Raw genomic sequence first — 26541 nt, 5'->3', positions numbered from 1 at the left:
ACGGTCTGAGAAGTGATTATATTTGGATGTTCATTTGTGTGCCTTGCTGATCAATTTATGATTTAGTAAATTTGAGTGTAATTAGACAATTGTAAAATGTAGAGTATTATCTGAATAGCGAAATGTAGAATGGTTGATATTTGGGATGTGGTCGGTGAGTCGCATGACCACAGTCATAAGGCATTGCCATGGCAACGCATGCCATTGGCATAATTATACAGGGTTCAAGAGGCGCACACAGTAAATGTTTCTCTTTTGTGATATGTGTGTTAATATTTAGTGTGTGCTTTGATTTTGCTAATATGTTAGGTGTTACGATTTAATGTAAACTTTCAACTGTTCATTTCTTATAGTTTACACGTTGTCTTCGGAGAATGAGAGCGAGAGGAATAAACTGTCAAAAAGACATCAGTATGTTCATGGCCTTATTTATTGGACCGGTGTAGCTACACGTGGACTTGAACTAAAACAAGCATATTGAAGTGGTTGCCTTGGGCTTTGGTAAATAGTTATGTGCTGCCACTAATTTGTGAAAAATCACAGCTTCCCTTCTAGTGTTTGTATGTTTAAAATGGGGCTGCAGTTAATTACCTCATTAATTTATCTGAGGTGAGGATTGCAAATGAAGTCTTGCAACATCTGTATTTTGGGATTCATTATTTTTGAAAACCCTGATTGTGTTTATTCAATGCATTGCTTTGTTTTAATGTTTTGTTCAAGCCACGCTTGAATGGGCAGACACATGGAAATCAATCAAGCAGAAGACAAATGATCGAAGCGAGGTTTACTTTTATTAAAGGCTTTGTAGGAACCAGTCACAAATGATGCAGTAAAGTTGGAGCCAAGCAAGTGTCTGCTTGGCTTCAATAACCACTAAATGCACTCCACTCCTTGAGCTGCACACAGCAATGTATGTTTGAAAGCAAACACTTCAAAGATAGACTTGGCAGTGCGATGACACCTTTAAAAATATCTGATTTAATGTGATTGTCATTGAAAACACATGTTGAACACAGGCGATGTTTTATTAAAACACGTCTTCGCTCTTAACGGAGGGTTTGACTGCACATACATCCTGGCTTTCTATTGTCTTAACTTATCTGGGGAAGGTGTTACAGGGAAAGCAAGTTTATTGATGACAAATGGAGGAGGGAGAATTAAAGTCAGTCAGAGAGGGGGAAAGGTGCTTCTAAAGAGAAAACACTGACATCAATCAATTATAGCAAACTGAATACGACTGTTTTTAAAAAGCTTATAATTACATAATTCCCTATAACCCTCTCCTCCCGCAACCTCAAAAATGTCTCCAAAATCACAACAAAACTGCCAAAAAACAAAGCTCAGTGACAATTTCACAAAATGATAAACCATACATTTCAAGTCAGAGGAACCTGAATTGTTATGACAAAATATGGCACAAGTTTCCCTCTTCACTCTATAGGCAGATAGACACCTGTGGTAGCATGCTATTTGACTTCATGTTCAGTAAAGGAAAGTTACAATAAAAACTATACATCTGTCAGCACATAAATCTCCATAAATATATCAGACAACTGAACGTCAGTCAGAGAAAACTTCCTGAAGAGCAGAAAGATGAGGAATTAATTTAACCTGTACACAATCTACACCTGGCCTAGCTCCTGTTGTAACTATACTGTAGTTGTCTCGCATAACTGGCACGATACATTTCAAAGTAGTAAACACTTTTCAAACAGTTCATATTACCCGCCCAAAATAAGATACAATAAATTAAAATACAAGTAGAGATGACTTATAAACTGGCTTCTCCGGTCATTCTCATGCAAAACAAGACAGTGACAATCTGAACGGACGTGAATTCATGAACATCTGGATCTCAAACGCACTCGCACACATACAAGCACACTTGAGATGAACTGGTGAAATGCTCAAGGCATGTCCTCTCTGTCCTCCCAGGTGCACACAGTCACTAGCCATTCCTTCAGTAGACCTATAAAATTAGACAGCTGATACGGGCTAGCCAGCGCCCTTCACATCATTGTAAGTTTCAACACAGTACATCACAAGTAAAGGAAAAATCAAATACCTAGACAAGGCTTTTAGGCCAAAGGGAAAGAGAAGAGAGAAAACAGAAGAGGAGCAAATACAAAAACAACAATCAGTAGGAATTCATTTTATAAAGTGGTTTTCCCTGTAACTGTACTCTCTATAGTAGTAAACATATCTTTACAGAGTAAACACACATTGAGGAAAGGAGAGGTGTATCCTTCTCCAACATACCGTACCTCATCACAGATATTTAAAATACTGCAAAGGCATTTTGCTCCAGTTTCTATAGCTTAATTTGTTCAATTCACTTTTCTGTGATTTGTTCTTTTGTTTTTTTTACACTCTTCTTGATGAATCCTGTTCATCACGTTTTATTTAAAAACCATTTCTTCATAGAAAAACACCTAAGTACCAGCTAGGCTCCTTCACAGTTCATTTTAGTGCAATGAGAACACATGCTCCCCCCCTCGCTGGTGGGAGGGTCGGCTGCCGTTAGCACCTCATGTCTTTGCCAGAACGTTAGACCTGATGAGAGAAAAACAGAGGAAAGGGTGATAATGGACGGTGGGTTCATATAGCCTGGGGCTGACACATTAATGACGAATCAAGTTAAATAGCGAGATAGTACATGTGTTCTGCATTCATGTAACATCAGAATAATTTGTAAAATGTGTTCCAAACTGGGAAAATTCTTCACCTAAATTGGAACAACAACTTGGAAATAGCCATCTGTGTTGCTTTGACAATATAACCTGAAAACTCATGAACACCAGCTTCTCATTTAGAGGAATAAGACCATTCACATGTGAAGGCGGGGGATGTCAGCATTCTCTGAGTCCCATTTTAGTTTGAGATGTGTTATATATTATATATCCTCACCTGAGTGCTTTCCATCTGTCCTTCTCTACCTGGTTCTCTGGACTCTCACTCTCATAGGATGCAAGGTAAAGACCTGAGGAAGGATGAGAAAATAAATAGTTTGGAAATGAGCAAAGAGGATTGTTTAGTAGAAGAACATTGTGACGAGTGGGGATCCTTGGATAACCATGTGCAGAAATGTTTAAATTAAAAACAGGGTCTCACCGTCCTCGCTGAAGATGGGGGCAGTGTGGAGGTAGTGTAGGATGGCCCGATCCTGCTCGAATGGACACTCCACCTTTTTCCATGTCATGAACTCCCCCACCTGCCGTGCCAACTCCACAAATTTCTGAAAACCAAGATTGCACTGAGTGACTTTTCTCAGGATGGTGAAATGGACCCATGGTCAAGAGAAAGTGTGACCGTCTCACCTCAAAGTTGACGTGGCCGTTGGGCAACCGATTAGCACATCCTTCATTCAGGAAGTAAATGTCTTTGATCAGCAGACTGAAGAAGGGAATCACAATCTGAGGGAGAGGAAAGAGGAAGAAGAATGTAGGAAGTATTGAGGATGAGATGAAATGATTGCAATGATGCCAGCAAGCTTTCACAGTGACATGTAGCCCTACCCTCTCTCTGTTGCTGTTGGCAGTGCGAGAGCGGTGGGCGGCCCCCCTCAGGGCTGTCCTGTAGTTGTAAAAGTTTCCGGTAGGATCCATCTGGTGCTGTCAAAGCAAATGGCAAAGAAGCAATAAACTGTCAAGTTCAAGTTATCACCTGTCTTGCACCTCTCAGCCAGTGAATAGTTGTATTGTGTTTACCTCGAGAATGAAGAACTTGGCAGTCTTGGCTTTGCTCCAAGTCTTCTTCAGCCGTGACACAGGACTCATGTTCATGCCGGCTTCAAGAGGAAATTAATAAAAAATATCAATACACGGCCGTGCAGGATAATTCTTAGTAATCATATTCTTAGATAAACCAAATTTAGACTCACAGATGATGGCCATTAGGGAGTTAAAGTTTCCAATGTTGAAACACTCCCTGGCAACATCAATGAAGAACTCTATCACCTGGGCCCTCTGCTTCTTCTTCGCTGGCTGCAAAAATGGGAAAAGGAGGGTTTTTAGTTTCATATAATGCTTAATTCTTCTAAGTGAGTCTTTCTCTACAAGTACTGCCATCAGTTATACTGCCTGTGCCAGTGTCAGTGTAGTAACACAAAGTAACCATTAGGGGTCAGTGGCACTCTGTAACAACCACAGTGCTTTTATCTGCAGCCTTCTATTTGTTTATTAAAATGAAATCCTGTACTACAATATTCTTTCTTTCTTTCAACAAACTCTTTCAAGGTATCATCATTTGCAATATGAAAGAATACAGTGCTGGTTCTATGATGGATATAAATACAAAATGTGAACATATATAACTTCTAAAATGTCTAGTACATGATTTACATGATATTCATCAGTGGTTTTTATTATTTTTCAAATCTGGTAAGTGTTACTTTTAATATTCGTTACTTTAGGTAAGAGCTTATTTTACGTGCTGTTTATTTCCTCCTAGAAACAGAATAAAGGAGCACCGGGTGTACCAACAATGGCCACTCACCATGCAGATCTCAGTAGCCACCAGGTAACACAGTCTGTTGAACCACCTGACATAAGCCTCCAGGTTGGAGGTTTTCTTCTTCTGGTCACCGAAGCACGGCTGCAGATGAAACACACACAGGAGCACTTCACTATAGTAAATGTTACCATGGGGAATTCTTCTGCTCCTAATTAGCTTCCGATCTACAGGCTGACCCCCCCCCCCCTATGTGAGTGTAAATGGCAAAGACAGCGAGCTGGGAGCGGAAATAACACAATCAATGGAGAGCAGGAGAAAAAAACACCGGGAAGGGCAGACGGAGAGAAGATGAGTGAAAGAGAAGGCGACTGAATACAGAGGAAAAACCCCGCTGAACAAACAAGAGAGAGTGAAAGCATTGAACAGATGGAGATGAAAGATAAAGCAATCGAGTGTGCTGGCTACATTTTTCTTTCATTACAATGCAGTGCTTTACGTGACCTTATTTTCCTGCTGACATTTAAAAGGCCCCAAGAAGCTAATCCTGATCAGACATTAGACCCTAACAACACATTATACAATGCTTTATTTGTCAGAATGATTATTTGCCGGAGAAATCTACTTCTTTTCTCCAGTATTCTCCAGAGAATACTTGATAATGTTGTTCGGCCCAAGGATAGAAGATTTGTTTGCATTGTTATGACAAAACAGAATTCATGCATGGAAATAATATCAGGGTTTCCAATCCGTCCTAAACATCAAATTCAAGGACTTATCCCGGCCAAGCCCAGACCAAACATGTTCTCGTGTGAGACATGGATGAAGTTTTACTACTGTTACATCAAACACTTTTAATAACTTGTGTCTTTCTATTTTTAAAATGTTCAAAAACCTTCAAGGCCTTGATCTTTTCCCCTCCATTCACAAACTGATTAAGGACCATTGAAAAACAATGGGGATTTAGAAATACTGTTTACCTGGGTTCCATCGAGCGGGTCTTTCTGAACAAAGGCTTGGACAAACTCTTCCGGCCCAATGTGCCTCAAATGTTCCTGGAAAACACACACACACAAACACACACATGGAGCCAGTCCAATTAATAACTCTTTCATTTCAGTAATGGAAGACAATCAATAAGGGGAAGTAATGACTCATTGACGTGACTCCATGGAATCATATTTCCACAAAGTGACACTAGAGAAAACATTGGCTTCTATTTCCAGATGGCTCACGTGCATGTGCAAATCAAAATGACTCACTAGACCTGACTCGTAATATAACCCCCAAACCAAAACAGTGCTCCACCCGTGCATACCATACACACTGATTGAAAGCATGTCATTCTTTTAAAGGAGAATTACCGTGTTACTAGAACATAGAATAAAAACAACTCTGTTTTTGTGCACTGTACATGCCTGTCTTTCTCTCTCGTGTGTGTGTGTGTGTGTGTGTGTGTGTGTGTGTGTGTGTGTGTGTGTGTGTGTGTGTGTGTGTGTGTGTGTGTGTCGGAGAGCGAAGCTGTCAGGTCACATATATCTACAGCAGTTTTTTATCCCTTTTGTTTAAAGCCCCAGGCACATCACTGACTTCTGGGGTGATGTCTCCACTCAGACAAGGGTACAAGCTTACTCAGGCGCACACACACATATACACACATACACACTCTGAAACACCACCCCCCCCAGATACACGTGCCCACATCAAGGCACACATGGGTAGACTGAAGGCACCATGCATGCAATGTGAGGGGTCCTTTGTTCATGTATGTTGCATTGCATTATTCCCTTTGTTCTTCTTATCATACTGCGTGAGTTATTGCTGACAAGTAATAATCAGGGTTACACTAAGGCGGGCTTCAAAATGCTACCAGCACAATGTTAAGTGATCCTGCCAATTTTAGTTAGCTATTATATCTTCCCCTTTGTTCTTTCACACATTTCTTATCTCTTTCTACCCACTTCATCTCCTCGTTTGATGTTTTTATATCCCATGTCCTTGACTTGCATGTTCTTGATTTGGTCCCCACCCAATGCTTCCCAATCATTAGCTCCAAATCCTTCCCATTCATCCTACCTCGCCCACCCTTGTTATCATCCTTCACCCTGACCTTTGTCTGACCCAGCCTCCCCTCCCCCTTCTCCTCACCAGCTCCACGTGGGTGAGCTGCTGTGCCAGTGTGTATGGATCGTTGCAGATGGAGAGCATGTCCTTCTGGATGGGCGGAGGCTTGCTTTTGAAGGCCACCAGCTTGTCAGAGATGGACGAGGCGTTGAGGGAGACCTTGACGATGCTCTCTTCCCCCTGGCTCAGCTGGGCCAATCGCTGGCTGAGCTTCTGCAGCACCTGGTTCAGGGTTTTCCAGTACGCCTGAGGAGAGGAGAGGAGAGGAGAGGAGAGGAGAGGAGAGGAGCTTTCAATAACGACTTTAATGAATTATTTATTAATGCTTTATAGATCCGTTTTAGCAATATATCATAATAACTTCAGGTTGTGTACCAGGCTGTTAGCTATGTGCTCTATTGCTCTATTTGCACAAGATAACATTTATATCAGTAACCGTGCAGTCTATTTTATTTGTATTACTTGCAATGTTGCATCTGTTTTATTTGTTCCATGTCCTATATGTTGCACTGTTGGAGGAGCCTGTGAACTACGTTTTTCATTGCCATATCTAGACTGTAGCTAACGTGCAAATTACAATAAAGCCTACAATTTAATTTAATTGTATTAAAGGTAATTAGTAGTTATTGGCAAGAGTCCTTAAGTTATCCGGCAGTGTACATTCTGAAGTAATAATCTGGTAATTTAACTGATTAGTAGAAGCATGCTGTATTTGCACCAACTCTTTATATGTGTGAATTGATACCTCATTAACAGTCTGACTGGTTTCTGTTTGTTAGAAACATTTAATCTGGAAAACATTAACATTTAAAACATGTTTATTCTAAGCACAACGCACTTTGACATTATCAAATGGTGTGTGAAGGGATTAAATGAGCCCAGGAATTGAGAGTTCAATGTGATTTTTCATTTGAATCAAAATGTGTTTTCGAGGTTTGTCCAGGAATGTGTGTGTGTGTGTGCTCCTCCCTCCAGATGAACGCTCACTGAGGCCAAGAGGTCAGCTCGCTCACACATGACCCAGAGCCAAAGTTCCCACGTGCACGCACACACACCCAAAGCGTACACAGCCAGCTGTAAATAGCAGCACATTCATCACCACCTGCCCTTCCCCTCGCTCTGTCCTCTCTTCACCTCCCTCCATTATTCCCTGTCTTCACCCTGACTCCATCACCCTCCCTTCTTCTCTACCTTTTCCTCTGTTCTCTGTGCCCCTGTACCCCCCCCATTTTACTCCATCCATCTCCCTTCCTCAAATGTCCCCTCGAGGCTGCAGATAGAGCCACTCCTATAACGTCCTTCCTTCCTTCCTCCCCTCTCTTCTCTCCTCTCCTCTCCTCTCCTCTCCTCTCCTCTCCTCTCCTCTCCTCTCCTCTAATGTAAGATTGTGTAACACCGAGCTGTGGTTACTCACCCTACACAGGCACTCTGACTCTTTCAATCATCCCACTACAGTTGTAGGGATGATAATTGAATTTCGTTCCCCATCAGAGCATTTCTCATTGCAGCTACATCTTATGAAGGCTATAATGGCAGCAACCACACTATAGATCAGAATCAGGAGTCTTACAGCCCATCACAACTTATTATGCTGTAGAAACGGATGACTTCATCAGTAGCATTTTGTCATTTTATCTACCAAATTTGAAAAAATAAGAAAATAGTTCCTGCGGGAAATTGATTGGAGTGATTTAATTTGGCTTTAGTTCCAGGTCATTCGTGTACCTCATCACACGGAGCTATCCTGTGGATGATGTCTTTAAAGTGTCCGACCATCTTCTCCTCTCGGAAGTCAGACGGGAAAGTCTCCGTCCACTCCGTCAGCAGCTGCAGGATCTTTGGCCCAAACTTACGCACTTTCGGCTGTTGTTGAAGAAGGAAAGAGGTTAAGTGTTGTCAACAGAGGTGGGAAGTAGTGGAGTACAAATACTTCGTTACTGTACTTAAATACATTTTTCTGGTATCAGTACTTTACTCCACTACTTATTTTTCTGACGACTTTTTACTTTTACTTCTTACATTTTTAACACAAATACCTGTACTTTCTACTTCTTACATTTTCAAACAGGCTCGTTACTTTAGATTTAATCTGTGTTTGGTGGCGTGATCATTATTATTTAGTCATTGCGTGCCTATTCATTTTAACACGATCCGTGTATCCTTCATTTCCTGGTCTTCTCTAAAGAAGAGGGACCAATGAAAACGTTATCATTTTGCTGTTGTTCAGCATCGAAACAATCATTAGCTAACAATGACATTATTGTTCTATTAATATAAAGGGAGGTCAGGTACTCTTTAAAACAGTTGGTAGTTATGGGTACTTTTTACTTAAGCAGATTTCGAAGCCCATACTTCTTTACTTTTACTTGAGTAAAGAAGTTTAGTCAGTAATTCTACTTTTACCAGAGTATTTTTAAACGTGAGTATCTGCACTTCTACTTAAGTAAAGAATGTGTGTACTTTTGTCATCTCTGGTTGTCAACCTTTGTGACTCTCAGCAAACTTCAACACAATTCAACAGTCAGCAATGTGGGAAAACGGTGGTTCCCTGCATGCAGAACATTAGTACGACTGTATGCCTTCACTGTGCCTGCTTGTGTTTCTGCTCATTAGCTCATGCATACAGGAGCTATGTATTTGAGCATGGTGCAGTGCTGACCGTATCGAGTGGACTCTGATCCAGCTGCTGCTGCTTGATGCACAGCTCACACACCCTGGACAGCAGCTCCGGAGGAGAGATGAATAGGCGAGCGCTCAGCAAGAAGGTAAACACATAGGCTTTCTGTCAAAGGAGGAAGGGAGACATTAGCTAAGACACTGCCACCACATCAATAAAAACCACTGCGACTTTCTTTAATTAAAGTAGCACTTTCAACATAGACATGGGGCTAATGATCTAATTGGCAGTACCGTCACTATCGTTATAAACTGAAAATGTGCTTTATAATGGAGTATATAATTAACATAGGACTGTAGTGATTCCAGTTTACCTCGGGGTAGTAATCGGCAGTGGGCACCAGGTTTTGGATCAACGTGTCCAGGGAGGCGGAGGTGATCGGGGGCCCATCGGCCAGGCAAGCACCGGGCTCCGGGCCCTCCTGAGGGGCCTCCTCCTCCCCAGGATCATCACAGGCCAGATGGGGGCTGAAGCCACTGGGAGTGGTGAACATGGTGCCTGAGCACACAGTCTGGGGCATTCCTGTCTGAAACACAATAGAAGAGACAGGGGGAAAACACTGTCAGCAGGATGCAGGCAGAATCAGGAAGAGGGATATGATTGGGTTTTATGAAATGGATACTCAAGTATTTTTTGGCAGCCCTTCCATTTGGCAAGATGGAAATAATCAGGCTTGGGGAGATACAGAATACGTGTAACGGGGAAACTGGATACAATAAAATGTAACTGTAATCCATTACAATGACTTACAAAAAGACATAATCAGATTACTGGTAAATGTTTAGGGGGACTAGCAGGATGACAGTGTTTAGATACATTTTAAAGTAAAGAATGATAGACTTATGTTCTGCTTTGTGAGCTCTTCTCTTCTGTCAGCCCAAAGTTGAATCTATACGCCTGAATTTGCTTCATGGTTTTCATGACCCTTTTCTGTTTGCTCACACTTTATATTTCCCTTTTCTTCAACTGTAGAGTAGAGGAGATCTTTTTCACATACATTGTTTTTGTTTCAAGTAATTCACAAAAGCCATCTTATTGGTTTATTTTCCTCTTTTATTTATATGCATTGCATTTGATATCGAGGTAAACCAAAAGTAGAGCATAATAATATAATAATAATCAAGTTATAATAAAAAAATACTCCCAACCCTGGAAATAAGTTAATGCATATTCTGTCTCTCACTCTCCAATATATCTCAAGAGCCTCTAAATGAGCTTGAACAAAACATTTTGTTCAGTCTTCTGTTCTGCCTACTTGTGAATCCTCTCCTGTTCACTCAAATTTTTCGGAGCAACACACTCATTTCATCCAACTGACAGCCGCTGCCGTCGTCAGGGGATACGGAATACCCGGCAACAGCTGCCCCTGTATCCCACATCGACAAGACAGAGGAGAGAACGAAATAAATGTGGGTCAATCAGTCGTCGTGGATACTGTTGCTGCCTGAAAGCGTACGTGCGGCCTCCATCTCTGCCCTGTTCGTCTTTCCCTTGAAGAGTGCTTTGGGTTACACGTTTTAAAAATTCAACATGTTCTTTCCCTCAATGGACCAACACGGCAGCTGTAGTGGAAAGAAACACTTACTTCACTGCACACTAGAGTAGAGATACTACGGAAAGCCTTATGATCCTCAGGGTGCAATTATCATTATCACTCATCATCACCTTAATGTCATCTACATGCAACTGATCAATTATTAAGACCCCTTCCCTTCGTTAACTAGCTTTCAAATAGCAAGTTAAAGGAAAATATAGGTAAAATGTATTGACATTTTGTATATCAAATTGAGAAAGTTATAACATTTCTCATTAATAGAAAAAAAATAGACTCTGCCAGACAGATCACTGCTAAAGACTGAAGTCTCTTGGTGCCTTCAGGAAAGTCGTGCAGCACACTCCTCTTCGATTGCACGAGTCACGAGACAGGCAGGAAACCCACAGTGAGACCATGAGCAACACGCAGGAAGTTATCTCAGATGTAAACACGCCATATTCTTCCTGCTGTTAGTAGTTCAGCAACAGCTTGGGTTGGGGCTCAATCAGTATGTAAACAAAACAAAACAAAACTCATACTAACAGATATAGTAGTAGAGCAATAGAGAGATGGAAAAAGAGGCATTTTCACCCTGATTTTTCTCATAATAGGCATATTTCTCCACATCAGCAACTATCCTAAATCACTGGGGAACGTTGGAGTGGTCCAGGTTTACTGCCATTATTTCATCCTCTGGTGACGTTCAGGCTCCCCACCCCCTTGTATTGCCTATCAGACACTCGAATAGACTGGTGTCACAGGTCCCTGGGGTAAAAGGTCAAGCGCACACTGGTGTGTAGAAGCGCAGCTAATGTCTCAAGTTTCATGTGTGAGGGGTTCAGCTTTCCTTTGTTATCCCAGACACTCGAGCACTTATTCATGCAGTTGTACACACCTAGACACGAATGCACACAGACAGTCTGAGACACCAAAGGCTGGGGGATGGGAAGTCTTTCTGTGGTTTTACAGCTTTCCTTCCTACTGACACCCACAGCTATATCTATATTTTAGATAACAATATTGCGGTTAGCCGACATCTTCTTGTGTTCTCTTCAGAGTCATTTAACACATCAGATGGAGCTGTATCAACCTATTAATCAATATTGAAGCTTACTTAAAAAGTAGAATTACACAGATTAACTCCCTGACCTTAATCTGCTAAATATTCTATTTTCCAGGGAAATGGATTACAGAGTTGGAAAATATTACTACAATAGTCCAAAATGCGAGTCTAGACTGTCCTTAATGAAACATGTGAGCTTTTTTTACTCCTATAAATGTGATTGTCACTGTCTAGATTAGGTTCCAAAAAGGGAAGCCGGGGCTGTCCTTCCAGCGACCTCCTCCAGATTGGATTACAACATGCAGATAGACACGGCCTGATAAACAGAGGAATGGACAAATCCAACAAGCCTCTGTAACAACACAGATGCAGCAGGAGAGCATTACGGTGACTGAAAGGATACTTCCTCAATGATAGGACCGACAGGAAGACAAAGTCTCAGCTCGAGGATTGTGCGTGACTAAATCCAGGAGTTCATCTGTGTCACGTCACACACACACACACACACACACACACACACACACACACACACACACACACACACACACACACACACACACACACCCCTCTGCCAGTATGTTTGTATTCATATATGTATGGGAGAGACTGAGAGTTTACTCTATACGTGCCCACACTGTCAATGATTTCCTCTATCATTTGAGATAATCTTCGCTCTACAAATGTCTCCTTATTGCTTCCTCCTCTCCTCCCTACAGCATTTCTACAGCTCTGATTCATGATTTCATCACAGCCCTGTGTCTCCATCAGTTGATTCCTCACAGTCTGTAGCATGTGAGCAAAGGTCAATCAGGTAACTCCTCTTCAGATGTGTACCTGTAATGGACCAGTCATCGGTTTCTGTAAATGACACATTCATCCTTGTTGGCACTGCGCCACTAAACACATGAGAACCTGAATTCTAAAAAGGTTTCACAAAGAAAAGGGAAATGGCATTGACACATCAAGTCAAGTGCTCAAATGGAGACCTTAATTGTACTACACCTTCAAGGCAAAAAGTGACAAATAAAAAAAATGGCACATTGAATTATTCTTTATTTCTGCAGATTGTGTAGTCTGTTGCTTTAAGGGGGATCTTTTCCAGTGTTACACATTAAACTCGGTTTACAGTTCCAATAGAATTACACACCCAAAGCTTCAATTAAACTCTTATGGGTCAAGTTGCATCGTGGGTAATGTAGGTGCTAGAATTGACAAGGGTGAAGAATGTGTGTTAGCCAACATTATCTAAGTTTGTAGCAACAACTTTGCGTATTGAATTGAGCAAAGGGTAATAATTATGTAAGCAGATAATTTGTATTTCTTAACACATTTGCAAGATCCTGTTCTCTAGGCTATTCAATTTATTTGGCAACATCTCTATCGCTAAGCTGTGAAGTTGCTGGGCAGTTCCCAGAGATATCTTGGGCCAAAATGTATCAGTTTACCTTCTGTTGTAATTCCTCACTTCTTGTGAACGGCAGCATTACATCTACAAATGACCCAATGAGTCTTGTTGTGACTGACCAAGAAAATGTCACAGATATTTGTTCTGACTTCTTATACCATATGGCTTACACCACATTTTTCCTACAATGTGACCAAGAAGTCAGCCTCATCGGCACTCTATGTATAACTTGTTTCCGAACCTCATGATTCACCCAGCTCCCTATGTGCCTGTCACATTGCATCGACACAGCATGAAAAAAACCATTGAGAAACAAAAAGCAAGGAACAGGTGAGTGTAGTGTGCTTGAATCTCCCCTGAGATCTCCAGCAGCCAGCCAATGGCAGCCCTGACTCGGTCTAGACAGCTGGGGGAGTGTCATTGTTCAGGGTACTTGCTTTGTGTGTGCACGTGTGTATATTTTGTCTTGTAATTCTGTCAATCTGTTATCGTTGACATCAGGGGATCTGCCCGCTTTGTTCCATCATGATTAACAAAATGGCACTGTCTGGAGATGCACAATCTTCATCAGCACTCATGAATCTCTAGCAGTGTGTGTGTGTGTGTGTGTGTGTGTGTGTGTGTGTGTGTGTGCGCGTGCGTGCGTGCGTGTGTGTGTGCGTGTGTGGGGTGTATGTTGATATTCCTGACACAACATTCCTGACACGACTGAGCAGCTTAAAGCTGTCAAACAACTTAGTTAAGCTTTTGTAATTAAAGCCATTTCTGTCTATGTCTCTGTAAAACCTGTTTTGCCACAGAAATATTATTACTCACACATACCTGTGTGTGTGCGTGCGTGCATGCTTGTGTGCTATGAGGAGAACCAAGAGAGAGCTACTGTTGAGCTAATGGATGAAGACAATAAGCATTTGAGACATCATTCCATAAGGACTAGAGAGGCTTATACAGGAAAAATCCAACCACTGTTTGACCTCTATCAATAAAGAGCCAGGGGTCAAAGGTTAGGAATCAAGGACCCTTGGTAGGGCGATGAAGTCACACTGTGGTACTTGTTGTTATGATGCGCTGCAACTTGGCTCAGTTTTAAGGCTACATTTAGGCTGTATCTGTAGCTGTGGTGCAAGATTTTTTTTTTTAAAGGAAAATACTTAAAAGATCACTTCAAGCTTTCAGAGTTGACTTTGATTCACTGGCACTCCTGACCAAGTCTAGTCATCATCTGCCAAAATAAAAGTTAAGGGCAAGAGACTCGCCGCTATACTCAAGGCAAGATACTGGCCCCAGACCTGCTTGCTATAAATAGAAGAGGAAATATTGTAGGTCCTCTCTCATGAATGTTGAGAAATACAATTTGGATGAGAATAAGCAGTCGTATGTTTGAAATACTGACCGTATAGAAAATAAAGAGCCAAGTTTTATAGATTCAACCCCAAACTTGACTGAAACACATTGTTTATGTTTGCCCAGTGGCATTTTTCCTCAAGTTTAAGAAAAGCATGTTTTCAAAGTTGCTTTGTATGTGCTTGAGGAACAGCTGGGACACAAAGGCTACACATTTGTTGCTTTCCAGGAAATGTCATAATGTCAAATAGCTAGATTGTATTACTATATTTTGTAGTATTAAGTTAAATGTTCTCATGTTCCTTATTGAGGACTGTTTATGTCTAATAATTGAATGACATGTACATAAAGGCTATGGCATATCGATACTGAGAAACAATACAAAGTAGGTGTGAAACTAAGGCGTGATGCATTGCTATTCTTAAAGACAGCGGTAAGCGCAGCAAATATCCGGCGTGGGTATTGCAGTAATGTTTTGTTTTGTTTCCGTAGTCACATCCTGGCTTCAGATATCACGGTTAAATGGAAGCAAAAAGACTGATGTAAAAAAAATGCAACCCCTCCCTTGCTCGGGGATGAGTATAGGAATAAGATGTTAAAGATAAGAGAGAAAGGTGGGCTATGAAGTGGGGTGAGGCTGATATTCTCCCTCAGGGCAGTGTGCAGAGAGTCTAGGCAATATGAATTGTAAGACTCGGCTGTTGCAGACAAACTGAACTCTGCTTCTCCTTTGCCGTGTCCATCGTATGACTCCCCAGCTCACAAACTAATTTGCATACTCTAACACTTTACTCTCTAATTAAAGAATCCACATATTCACTCCTTTAACACATTACAGTTTCAACACTGCATCTATTTCGGGACAGCGCTCTCAGAAAGCGCATCCTTGCGTGTTTTCGGTCCTGACACCGTTTTGCTTGCCTTGGAGTATTGCAGCTCTGGCCTACATTTGTGTTCTTTGAAAGCTGAAATTATGCTACTAGGGAAATAATGGCTTATTCCCATGATGGTAGGGGCTTTAAATAAAGTAAACACCTCTTTGTCATCCAGCATCTCAATCCCCTTTCCCTTCCACATGTCCCCTCCCCTCCTCCTGTATCGGCCTCTCCACACCCTACTTTCCAATGAGCGCCGTCAGGACGCCTGTACAGATGGCCCTGCAGCAGCCTGCTCTCCCAGTGGGGGCTGCTGGCATGGGCGGCTTTTTGGCCCCCGGCCCCTACCATCAACCCCAGTCCCAACAGGAGCCCAAAAGTGTATTGGCATCCAGACTGAATGCCGAGGTGCAGGGGCTGAGCCAATCTGGCTGCTGAGCTGCACAGTGACTGCCTGGCACCGCTGACAACAGAGAGAGCGCAAAATACCACACATATGTCACCACACACGCGTTGAAAGAAAATATTCAGCGCACTACTGTTGGTTATTGCCGTGTGTGTGTTTGGGGAGGAGTGGAGCTGAACACAAATGAGTTCATTGTGTCTTGAGAAAACACATGCATGCACACTTGCACCCACACAGCAACCAAACACAGGATTGAGTTACCGACGAGGCATTCCAGCTCCCCACCCATTCCCCAGCCTCTCTCTGTGGGACGAGCCTCACAGAATCAAAACTCTGGGCTCAACAGGGACACCCCTTCCCAAATCCCTTTTATTGGAATTTCCCTGTAGTGTCTGAGTGGGGTCACACTGACGCCCTGGCACCTGTTCCACACCCACCAGCTCCATCAATGTAAAGCTCCTCCGTGAACACACCCTGTGTACATGTGTAGCCATCTTCATTCCTGAGCAAGCTTGGACGCAGTTGTGTGCATGTATGTTTTTTTGGTTTCTGATATTATGTGTGCTTGCAAAAAAGGGCGGAGAGAGTATCCAAGACTCACTGAAGTCATTCCTTCAATGTGAGGACAACCATCTGTGCCACTGTTCTGCAAGAGGACTGTTCTGTGGTCTGTTGTCTCACATTTTTTTACCAAAACAAAGTGAGATAAAGTCAGATGCAAATGCTGTTTTGCATGAGAGTAACTGCACACTTTTAATCCCTGAAGTAAAACTATTACATATATACTCACATGTAAATGGAATTGAGATCAGCACACATAAAGCCATCAAATTAAGAGAAGGTCTGAGCTTTTGATACCAAATACAAAAGGTTGAGCACCATTATCCACTGACTTCTCTTCGGCTGTGTCAGAAATCCACTTATGATTCCTTTCCCCCTGCTCCAAGTGGATATAAATGATGTTCTAAAATGAATTGAAGGTCTGTGACATGCGAAAGTAGCTAGGCAATCTATCATGTTACTTAGAGATAATTAAAGTAGAGCACAAATTGACTCTTAGTGGGAAAAGTAGTACGTGTCTGAGCATCGAGTGCCCTAAATCTGTCATTCACAATGCTTTAAAAAACAGCCATGTTTTATTCATAATGTTCAAATTTACAACCACTCTTGATGCAATGCTCCTTTGAGGTGAACGGACAAGAGTGATTGTGTCTCTGTCCTAAACAGGCATCATTTTCCTCTAAGTGCCTCTTATGAGGAATTACCAGCTCGCCAAGTGGATAGAAGAATGTGGGAAGCGAAACAGAGTGGAGTGATTGAGAGAGAAAGAAAGGATGAATGAAACAATGCCAGAGTGCAGCTACCTCAATAGTCCATTAGACACTTTTTTAAATTAGACCTCATCCAAACACCCACCCAGCATTGTCTTACTCTTAATCAAACCTGCACAATAACCGCAGCTGAATTGCAGACGGTAACAGATGCAAATCTAATAACCAGACATTACTAATCTCATCAAGACTGTCTCTTTCCCTGTAAAGAACATCTATCTGCTCATTACAACCAGCGCGGGCAGAGGCCACGCGGTGTGTCTCTGCTGATGTATGATGTCGGAGCGTACCAATTAGTGTCGGGAGATTGCATGGTTTGGTCTGTTCATAACTCATGTATTTTGATATGATTAGAGACGGACAAAGGTCAAAATGCATGCTTCATTATCCACTACTAGGTATTTCATGGGGATTTTCAATCGCTATATCTCATTTTTGTGTCCATAACATTCTTGCATTTTGATTATTAAGCCAAGTTAAGTTATGGTTCCTTCAAATAATGTGAAATGTCTTCATAATGCATCCACTTTACTTTAGTTATATCATTTACAGCAACAGTGTGCTGTCAAAGCTGCCTTCTGTTAACAGATAATCAGATGGTGATGTGTATCAAGAAAGAGATTTTATCAACGTATTTTACATTGAATAGCAAAATGATCACTCTTATTAAAAAAGGGGAACCATGAGATTAGCTACTGATGGCTCAGACATGTTGTGTGTAGTGGAGCAACTTTTCAAAAGTCAGCCAACCTTAACCCTCCACTTATACGCCAGGAAACAATCCCAACCTTTGTTACTTAAAAAGAATATCACAAAAAAATAGAGCAAGGTATTTGAGAATCATCGATATTTGATGAATTAGATATTTGTACTGGAGTTGTTTACATTCACTCCCACCAAAACACATTGCATGTATTTTAGGGTTGACGTGGGTTGAATACATTTCCCTTACTCGAATAACATCTGCAATACCAAAGTATTTACAATGCTCCATGTCTTGTCTCTCTATGATTTATTTGGCAAATTGTGATTTTGTAGAACAACAGGTCAAAAAGATAAACCTTGATTAACAAAAGAAGCCAAACTTCTCATAGTTAGATTCTATAAAACACACATATATAACTATATATTTCAAATATTATTTAATTGAAAAAATGAAGCTCTCCAGCCTGATATAAGAACTAAAAACACTGCATGGTAGGGAAAAATGCCATTACTTGGAACCTTTATCTGATGGAGTAATCTATATGCTTGCTCCTGGTTTATTGAGCACACCAGGGATCTAAACATATCCCATTGCTTTTTTGACCCAGCTAATCAATACAGTCTGTCGATAGCTGCCTATATGACAGCATGCAGGCCATGTGGAGGCAGCTAAGAGGTGCTGGAGAGCAAAGAGCGTTTCCATGAAGTCAAGGTTCCTGTTGGGAGGTAATTAGATGCCTGGTGAACCCCTACTTTGCCCGCTCTCTTCTTTCTTTTATTCTGTTAAAATCCCATGTACCCGTCTTTCTTTTTTTTTGCCGCCCTATAGAGGGTATCCAGCTGTGACAGAGTGATTCCACATTCGAACCCCGTCTGCCTCGGCCTGTCAGAGAGATCACTCTCATCATCCCCGTGTCAGTGGCAAAGTTGCTGTGCAGACAAAGAATATCCGATGGCCTGTCAGGTACAGAGGCTGTCACAATACCCTGTCCTGTTTAAATCCGAGCTCCCGTCGGGTGGGAAAAAGTTAAATAAACAGAGCTGACACGTTCGTAAATTCCCTATTTAGCAAGAGAATTTAAATGACCTGTGAGTAGAAATTTAAATATACAAACATACAAGTTTTCAATCCACAATGATTTACTTTTGATAATTTGCATCCTTTTTTTATTATGCAGTTTTAGTTAGTAACCGTCTCTAACTTGAAAAAATATCTTATCTTCAGCAAAAGTAAAAAAAAAAAATAAAAACGACAGATCATTCATATATTCATCGGACACAGCAGGGTAGGGGGATTGGCTTAAAGCCTATCCCTGGTTGGAGGAGTGAGTGACCTAATCAAAAATAAATGTATTTTTTCCAAGGATTTCCGCGTGTGCGCTTAACCATCACATAATAAACGGGAATTCATAGAACATGAGTAACAGAATTGCCAGCAGGATTTTGTAGCGGATTCCTGTTTTGACTGGTCCGCCACAGGCCAGTAGAGGAATCCTGTCATGTCTGTGGAGTAGAATAAAGTGTGATCTATGATTCTTACACACACACACACACACACACACACACACACACACACACACACACACACACACACACACACACACACACACACACACACACACACACACACACCCCCCTTCCCCCAATCACCCTCACACACTCATAAACCATGGTGTGGTGATAAAGCTGTCATTGCTACTAGACTAACAGCTACTGTGTTTACCTCCCCATCGAGCTGCCCCAGACAGACATGTGTGTTCTCTCTCTCTCCCCTCACAATGACGAGGCTCCCTCTCTGGGAACTAGCCTCTCTCAGTCTTACGGTTAACCAAACGATGCCCTCATTAACAGCACACCTGTTATTCTCGGCAGACTTGGCCTGAATTAGGGGGAACATGTGTTGTAATCTGTCGGCACCTGCAGACTTGTCAGGGCTGACTTCTGACAGACCCCTAATCGGGTGACTCATGCCAAACCGTATCTACTGTACTGTTGGAGTAAGCTGTCATTTTAATTCCAAACCATTCTAAGCAGGGAGTCTGAATGAGAGCAGCACTGAGACTGATGTGTAAGAAAGCATGACAAATGGTCAAAGGGTGCTGTAACACGGTTACACAGTTCAGATTGTGAGACTGGACAGAATCAGGGGATTGATTAACAGCATTTTGACATTTTACAAAGGAAACCCTCATTCAGCCTGCACAATATAGAACAAAAAAAAGTGTTTCTGACCCCTCTGGGCATACAGAACCACACACCAACAACAGTGAGGCTGAGGGTAAGACCAGTTTCCAGGGTTGCATCCTTTACAACTAGAGTGAGAGAAATAAAGAATAAGCAGGGCATGTGTTCGCAAAGACATGAGGAGCTGCTGCTGCCTCTTGGAGCTTAATGGTGAAAAAGCACGGTCTCGAAACGTGATTCCCCACAGTGCTTCACTGCATGGGGCTCGGGGTGCAGCCTGTAGAGAGCTGAGGGTGTGGGAGCGGAAGCGCCTTAACTGGTAATATGAACAGCTAGAATTTCTCCCAACCTAAATGGTTTCTGACAGAGCTGGTCTTATATTCTTGCACCTTGCAGTAAGCTGCAGGAGACAGATTTATCCTTTTTTTCGTTTGTATTGGTAAGCTGTGCAAGCTGCTATGTCGCCTTTAGATGAAAAGGCACATTAGTGGATGATGCATTTTTTTAAAGAATGTCAACAGTGCCACACCTATTTATTCATTCCAACCAAATATTCTACACTTAGAAGTTACATATTCAAAGGCACAATTGATAGTGAGCCACATCAGAAGTGAGTTTACATAGAGCATTTACTACCAAGTGGATACACGTTAATAGGCTAACTATACCAAATAGGATAAGCTTTACACCCTGTAGCTATCCAACCACAACATTTATCAGCAGTTTTTTTTCCGATGCTACCCTCAGTATCGACTATCACAATGTCACCTTATATCCAATATTCGCTCCTGTGAATCTGTCAGAGCAGGAGACGCAGTGCCAGTCCCTCTTGAGACCTGCGCACCGCTGACTCACGCCTCACACACTGTGATGCCCTCTTCGTAGTAAAGTGATGCAAGCATACAGTGTTCCTGACACGATAAACCACTATGATGTCATCGCCTAGTAAAGTTCAATCTATGACGACACATCTTTCTAGAAACAGTAAATAGAGAAGCATTCTAACACCTCGCACGCTCACACATATACACAGGCACGCACAGGCTGTATGCGTGAGCGCAATCATAATATGGTAATGGCATCAAGCTTGTTTAATTCTCTACTTACCAGCACTATACTTTGATCCCCATCCTTGATCCGACTTGTATCCGATGTCAAATCAATAAAACTGCCTCCAGATATTCCAAAATGTAAGCGCTTACAAAACAGCCTGTTAAACCGGCATCAGTGGGAGAAGTAGACTCCAGTCTGATTAGTGTAAGTGGGTAAATGTCTGTTGATAGTAGATAAATGTCCTGGCTCTTGACAGCTTTCCACCGGGGAACAGCGGTCACTGACTGAGAGCTGACGCCGTGAAAAAGTGCGTCCCTGAAGGCGTGGCGACGGTCCTGTCCTGCGCCACGGAGACACGGCGGACCGCACAGCACATCCACACGTCCTCAGAGCAAGTGTTCAGACCGAGGAGAGGAGAGGGAACTACTAACACAGCCGTCAAGTAGGGAAAATAAGGTGGCTTCCACTTACGGTTTTCAAAATAAAACGCTCAATGACGAACAGGGGTTGCACTCTGCTAAATGGGAGACGTACTGCCTCGAGCGCTTGCTTTACTCACTCGGGGACTTTTATTGATGTTTTTTCTTCTTCCTATATCCTCTCATTTACACAGTTAACATCAGGGCTTGAGGGACCAGGAATACAAATGAATAAATAAACATTGTTTATAGATGTACATTTTCGTCATAGCTCAGTTAAGTCTCATTTTAATGCATAATATCGTGATTTTATTTTTGAAGGAAGGTTGATTTCCGGTAGTGTACTGATCTCTGGTAGAGAAACACGCACAAAGACACACACACACACACACACACACACACACACACACACACACACACACACACACACACACACACACACACACACACACACACACACACTTCTCTTTTCACAGTACTATAGACTGTATCCTTGTTTGTCAGTTACTAAGTTTGAAAAAGACACAATACTATATGTGTAATAGCCTTGGACATCAAAACCAATATAAGAGGAAGAACAAGAATTTTAATTCCCTATTAGCTAATGCGTCATCTCATTATACACAAGCTCTAGACCAGAGAGGTTATCTGCCCAAACCGTTTCGGGAAGATTACATGAAACAATGAGCACTTTCATTTGTAATACCCAGGAAAATCCCTTCACGGCCTGAGTGACACTCACTACCTGTGACCCCTGATTGAAACTTGGAATAAAGAAATTATGCTGATATTAAGAGCCAGTCTGTATTTCCGTTAAAACCATAGCTAAATATTGCCATTCAACTAATTCAACAGCAATGAGGGAATGTTTAAAACCTCCCTATTGAGTAGAGATGAGAGGCTAGAATAATGGGTAAAGGGAGTGGCGCATTGCCTGCTAGCCCGACTGCTACTGACATGTTGTTTTACATGGTTGAGGTGTAAATTATTGGAGGTAAAGTAATTAATTTGTGGGGAAGTGATGTGAGAAAGAGAGGGAGAGACGGATGGAGAGAGAAATAATTAAGCGGATGAGCTGCATAGTGGTAAAGGTCCTTGTCTGGCTATAAGGGGCTGTGAGAGCTGCTGTCCCTGGAGCTGGGATGCCTGCTGCTGGGCCCTGTGGTGAGGGACGGGACCACAAGTCTGACATTGCAGCAGAGGAAAGAGATAAAGCACTCTCTCTCTTATACACACACACATCGGCACTGAAGCAGGTGCAGAGGGTCCTGCTACAGTGAAAAGGCAAATCAACCTTCATGTAAGCATTGCTTTAAAACATGAAGGGCACACAAAGAGCACATGCCTTTTCCTGCAATGTTTGAATGTCAGAAATATTTTGTGTATCTGCCATGTGATTTGGATCAGCTCCTACATTGAATGGGTTCATTCTTGGCCCATGTTACACCGTTACACCAAGTTTCAATAATCAGAGCAGTAGTTTTTCTCCTAATGCTTCTGAGAAAGAGACAGAAAAAAAACATAACCTCATTGGAGGAGGTAAAAAGCACTGACTTTTTTTGTCACTGGCAGACTGAAAATTGAAATGTGTTTGAGGTTGGTTTCAGTAATTCACTCCATTACTCTGCCTCTCAACCGTTCTTAGGTTTGGCCCTTTTGTGTGTTAGAGAGTGTGTTGTGTTTGTATGTGTGTGTAGTCACTTGAACAGAAGCCTCAACTAATGATTACAAAACAGAGCATTGTGGTGCCCCTGCACAAGTGAAGGGCTCTTTCTTTAGTTGGCAAATAGCAGAGGATGCAGGCAGTCACATTCAAATGTTTCACATCGCCTCGGCTCCCCACTCTCCCCTCACAGACTCTCATTATACAGTGAAGGTGTTGCAACAGTATCAGTGACAGGTGCTGATTGCAGCTTTCACACTAACAATGTCTCAAAGTTTGTTTGCTGTTTTCCCCCCTTCTTTTTTTTCAAAATCATTTGCATGCAGTATATAACACCCACATTGCGCCTTATCAAAAGCTGTTGCTTGGTGACGGCACGAGGGAACAACATCCCAGACAAGTGTTGTTTATGAAATTGACGGTTATGGATCAAACTGAGCCCCATCAGCCAGTAAAGGTGAGGATTTTTAACAGATAGAGTATTCACAGAAACAGCAGCTTTATGAAGAATTTCAGAAATGTTGTTCTGCCAATACCTTTCAGAAAGGCTAAGTTTAGACATACAGTATGAGAACAAAAGGCAGCTGGTAGCAGTCGATGTGACCTTGCAGAACGTGTCTACTTAACAGGTACTGACTGATTCAATGCCTTAAGATCATTCTCCTGAAAGCAGCGTTGTTGTTTTCTTTTTCATCTTTTCCTCTGACTTCTAGTTGCCCTTTAGTATTTCTTTCTCTCTTCTCTAACAACCCTGTTTCCTTGGCCTTCCTGCAGGGCCCAACCTGCCTTGCCAGGGGTAAACTCATTATTTACGCAACATAAAATGCACCAATACAACATGAAAACGCTTTTGCATTCATCACAAAGATAAATCACTTGTAAATGAGGCTATACGTTTTAGAAAAAAAATGAGGTTTCCAATGGTACAAGCAGCACACAGTGTAATTAGACCCTGCTAATCATACTGTAAGTGGAAGAAATGTTGATACATTTGAGGAAGAGGTTTGTTATTTTGAATGAGGATGTTCTGTTCAAAACTGTTCAGCAAAACTTCCCTTGTTCACAACAGAACAGACACGCAGATAGCTGCCGGAGTTGGAGATGAGTGGGAGGAAAGAGACAATCGAGAAGAGGCATTCAGGAGAGAGATAGCTATATTAAAAAGGGCGAATAGGGAGTCTTCACAGGGAGATTCCTGGAGTCTGTGTTTCTATAGGACCTTTAACTGTCTGTTATTTGTTTGTTTTTTACTGCTACTTGTGTAGAGCTGGCCAAACTGTTGTCAGTACCAGATCCCAGTTTAGTCCGCCACCCTCGCCAATCCGTCCTCTCTTCCCCAGGCGCCTCTCTGTCTCCTCGAGCGAATGGCTCTGTCTGTACGCCACCCGTCCTGTGTGCCCCCTTTTCAGAAGAAAACGAGGTGACAAAAACAAGAACGCTTTTTTGTCGTGGGTAAGGGGGAAAGGGAGGGTTGTCTCCCCCAGTTGTAGCCCCCCGTCTGGCAGGCCGATCTGGAAAGCGCTGAGGAGTGAACAGACACAACAACGAGAACCAAAAGACGGCAACAGGAGCCAGAATACTGTTTTCAGTGCAAAGACAAAGAAGGTCAGGACAGTTTGATCTGGAGGTGATGATACAGGTAGATACGGTATGTGTTGCTCTTGTGTTCATTTTTTTGGGGAAAGCTGAAAAAAGACAAAAGTATATATCCATCCATCCATCTTCTCCCGCTTATCCCTGGTCGGGTCGCGGGGGTAGCAGTTCCAGCAGAGAGCCCCAAACTTTCTTTTCCCTGCCCACATCAACCAGCTCTGAAAAGCCGTGAGCGGGAGCGCGCTCCTTCACTACAGACTGTTGCTATCAATATATCTATCTCTCTCTCTCTCTCTCTCTCTCAATCTATCTCTCAATCTATAAGGAACCGCAGTAGACAAAAGGCGTTGCTATAGCATGTTTGTTTACACGCAAAATCAATAGCGCCGATCCAGTGAGTGCTGAAGGTCGCAGACCGATGAAGCCATTAGAACCACATCATCTGCAAAAAGCAGTGGTGCAATCCTTAGTCCATCGAACTGCAGACCCCCTCCCCCACTACTACGCCTCGAAATCCTATCCATGTATTTTACAAACAGGATTGATGACAAAGCGCAGCCCTGGCGGAGGCCAAACCTCCTGTGTACAAAAGTATATATAATTTGCATAAAACATACTGTATCATGAACCAGGACAGGTGGTGTAATAGAAAGAGCTGAAAATAATTATTTGTACGAAGGAAGTCAAGGCAGTTGGTTTGCTCTAAAAACACAGGACCCCACCCAGAAACCACGCGGGAAACCAGAAGTCAACATTGACTTATTTGTAACGTAACTCCTAAATAATGTCCCTTCCTAAGTTATTTTGAGCCAAACCAAAGTACTTTTTTTCAAGTTCTGCACTGTGGGGCTTGTGGTGGTACAGCAGTATTGTATGAGGATACGTTGATTAAATAAACATTTAACCCCACTTCCGCATGCAGAGAAATTCAAAAGTGACAGGCCTGCCATGCCTTCTGTTACTTCTCTGTGATGGACAGCCACAGTGCATGGGCAGGGTTTAGAAATAGTTAGTATAGTAATCATACACCATCAGCTGTTTCCTTAAAAAACCGCTGGCTTGATTATGCAGAACTTTTGGCTGAGAGAAAAACTCAAAACAACTCGACATCCCTATTTAGAAACTTAAATTCAAGGTGAAAACTTTAAAGCACTAAATAAGAAATCCAGAAGCAGACATGTGATCAGGTAAAACATTACAAACATACAAACAATCAAGTGGTTTTCCCTAAATGTAAGTTAAACTGAAATGAAAACTCATCTCTTTCGACTCCACTTCGAGCGATAGAATTACTAACAAAGCACTTATATACTAATAAAGGACTGGCTTATCTAAAGCCAGTTGAGTAGCACTTGAAATGTTTTAGCTCTATGAAACCTGATGTACTTATATGATTCTGTTTTCTTCAAGTTTGTACTTTGTTGGTCGAACGCACTTATTGTAAGTCGCTTTGGATAAAANGTAAAATGTAGAGTATTATCTGGATAGCGAAATGTAGAATGGTTCACATTTGGGATGTGGTCGGTGAGTCGCATGAACACAGTCAAGTCAGAAGGCATTGCCTGACAACGCATGCCGTTGGCATAATCTACAGCAGTGGTCGCCAACCAGTCGATCGCGATCGACCGGTCAATCGCGAGTGTGGTGCGGGTAGATCGCGGACCGTTAAAAAAAAAAGTAACAAAATAAAAATAAAATTACAATAATAATGTTTGA

General features: G+C 42.1%; 1 protein-coding gene and 1 long non-coding RNA gene across 2 annotated transcripts; one reads left to right on the top strand and one right to left on the bottom strand.

The window, feature by feature from the left end:
* LOC104965696 (uncharacterized) lies at window positions 1-26362 on the top strand. The gene is made up of 3 exons (XR_800566.1): window positions 1-124; window positions 21891-21894; window positions 26324-26362. It is a non-coding gene; the product is annotated as an uncharacterized lncRNA (long non-coding RNA).
* LOC104965695 (ras-GEF domain-containing family member 1C) lies at window positions 773-21544 on the bottom strand. Its single transcript, XM_010794701.1, has 14 exons — window positions 21205-21544; window positions 9564-9776; window positions 9233-9355; window positions 8299-8436; window positions 6598-6819; window positions 5430-5504; window positions 4495-4593; window positions 3881-3983; window positions 3708-3787; window positions 3516-3611; window positions 3318-3413; window positions 3112-3235; window positions 2908-2980; window positions 773-2553 (listed from the first exon to the last, which is right to left on the bottom strand). Exons 2-14 carry the CDS (start codon window positions 9768-9770, stop codon window positions 2529-2531), a joined length of 1461 nt encoding a protein of 486 aa, XP_010793003.1. The 5' UTR covers window positions 9771-9776; window positions 21205-21544; the 3' UTR covers window positions 773-2528.
* Window positions 26363-26541: the final 179 nt, after the last annotated feature.

The sequence above is a fragment of the Notothenia coriiceps genome, unplaced genomic scaffold (genome assembly GCF_000735185.1).
Source record: "Notothenia coriiceps isolate Sejong01 unplaced genomic scaffold, NC01 NC01_scaffold00037246, whole genome shotgun sequence".
Classification (NCBI taxonomy): domain Eukaryota; kingdom Metazoa; phylum Chordata; class Actinopteri; order Perciformes; family Nototheniidae; genus Notothenia; species Notothenia coriiceps.
Note: the sequence above shows the minus strand (reverse complement) of the source record. Positions and strands in the feature narration are given on the sequence as shown.

What these genes read in the sequence shown, in the direction of transcription:
- LOC104965695 (XM_010794701.1), bottom strand. Translation starts at nt 9,770, where the DNA reads ATGCCCCAGACTGTGTGCTCAGGCACCATGTTCACCACTCCCAGTGGC. An exon ending in AGCTCACCCACGTGGAGCTG is followed by an intron (nt 5,505 to 6,597) that starts GTGAGGAGAAGG and finishes TGTGTTTTCCAG; the next exon opens with GAACATTTGAGGCACATTGG. An exon ending in CCAAGTTCTTCATTCTCGAG is followed by an intron (nt 3,612 to 3,707) that starts GTAAACACAATA and finishes TTGCTTTGACAG; the next exon opens with CACCAGATGGATCCTACCGG.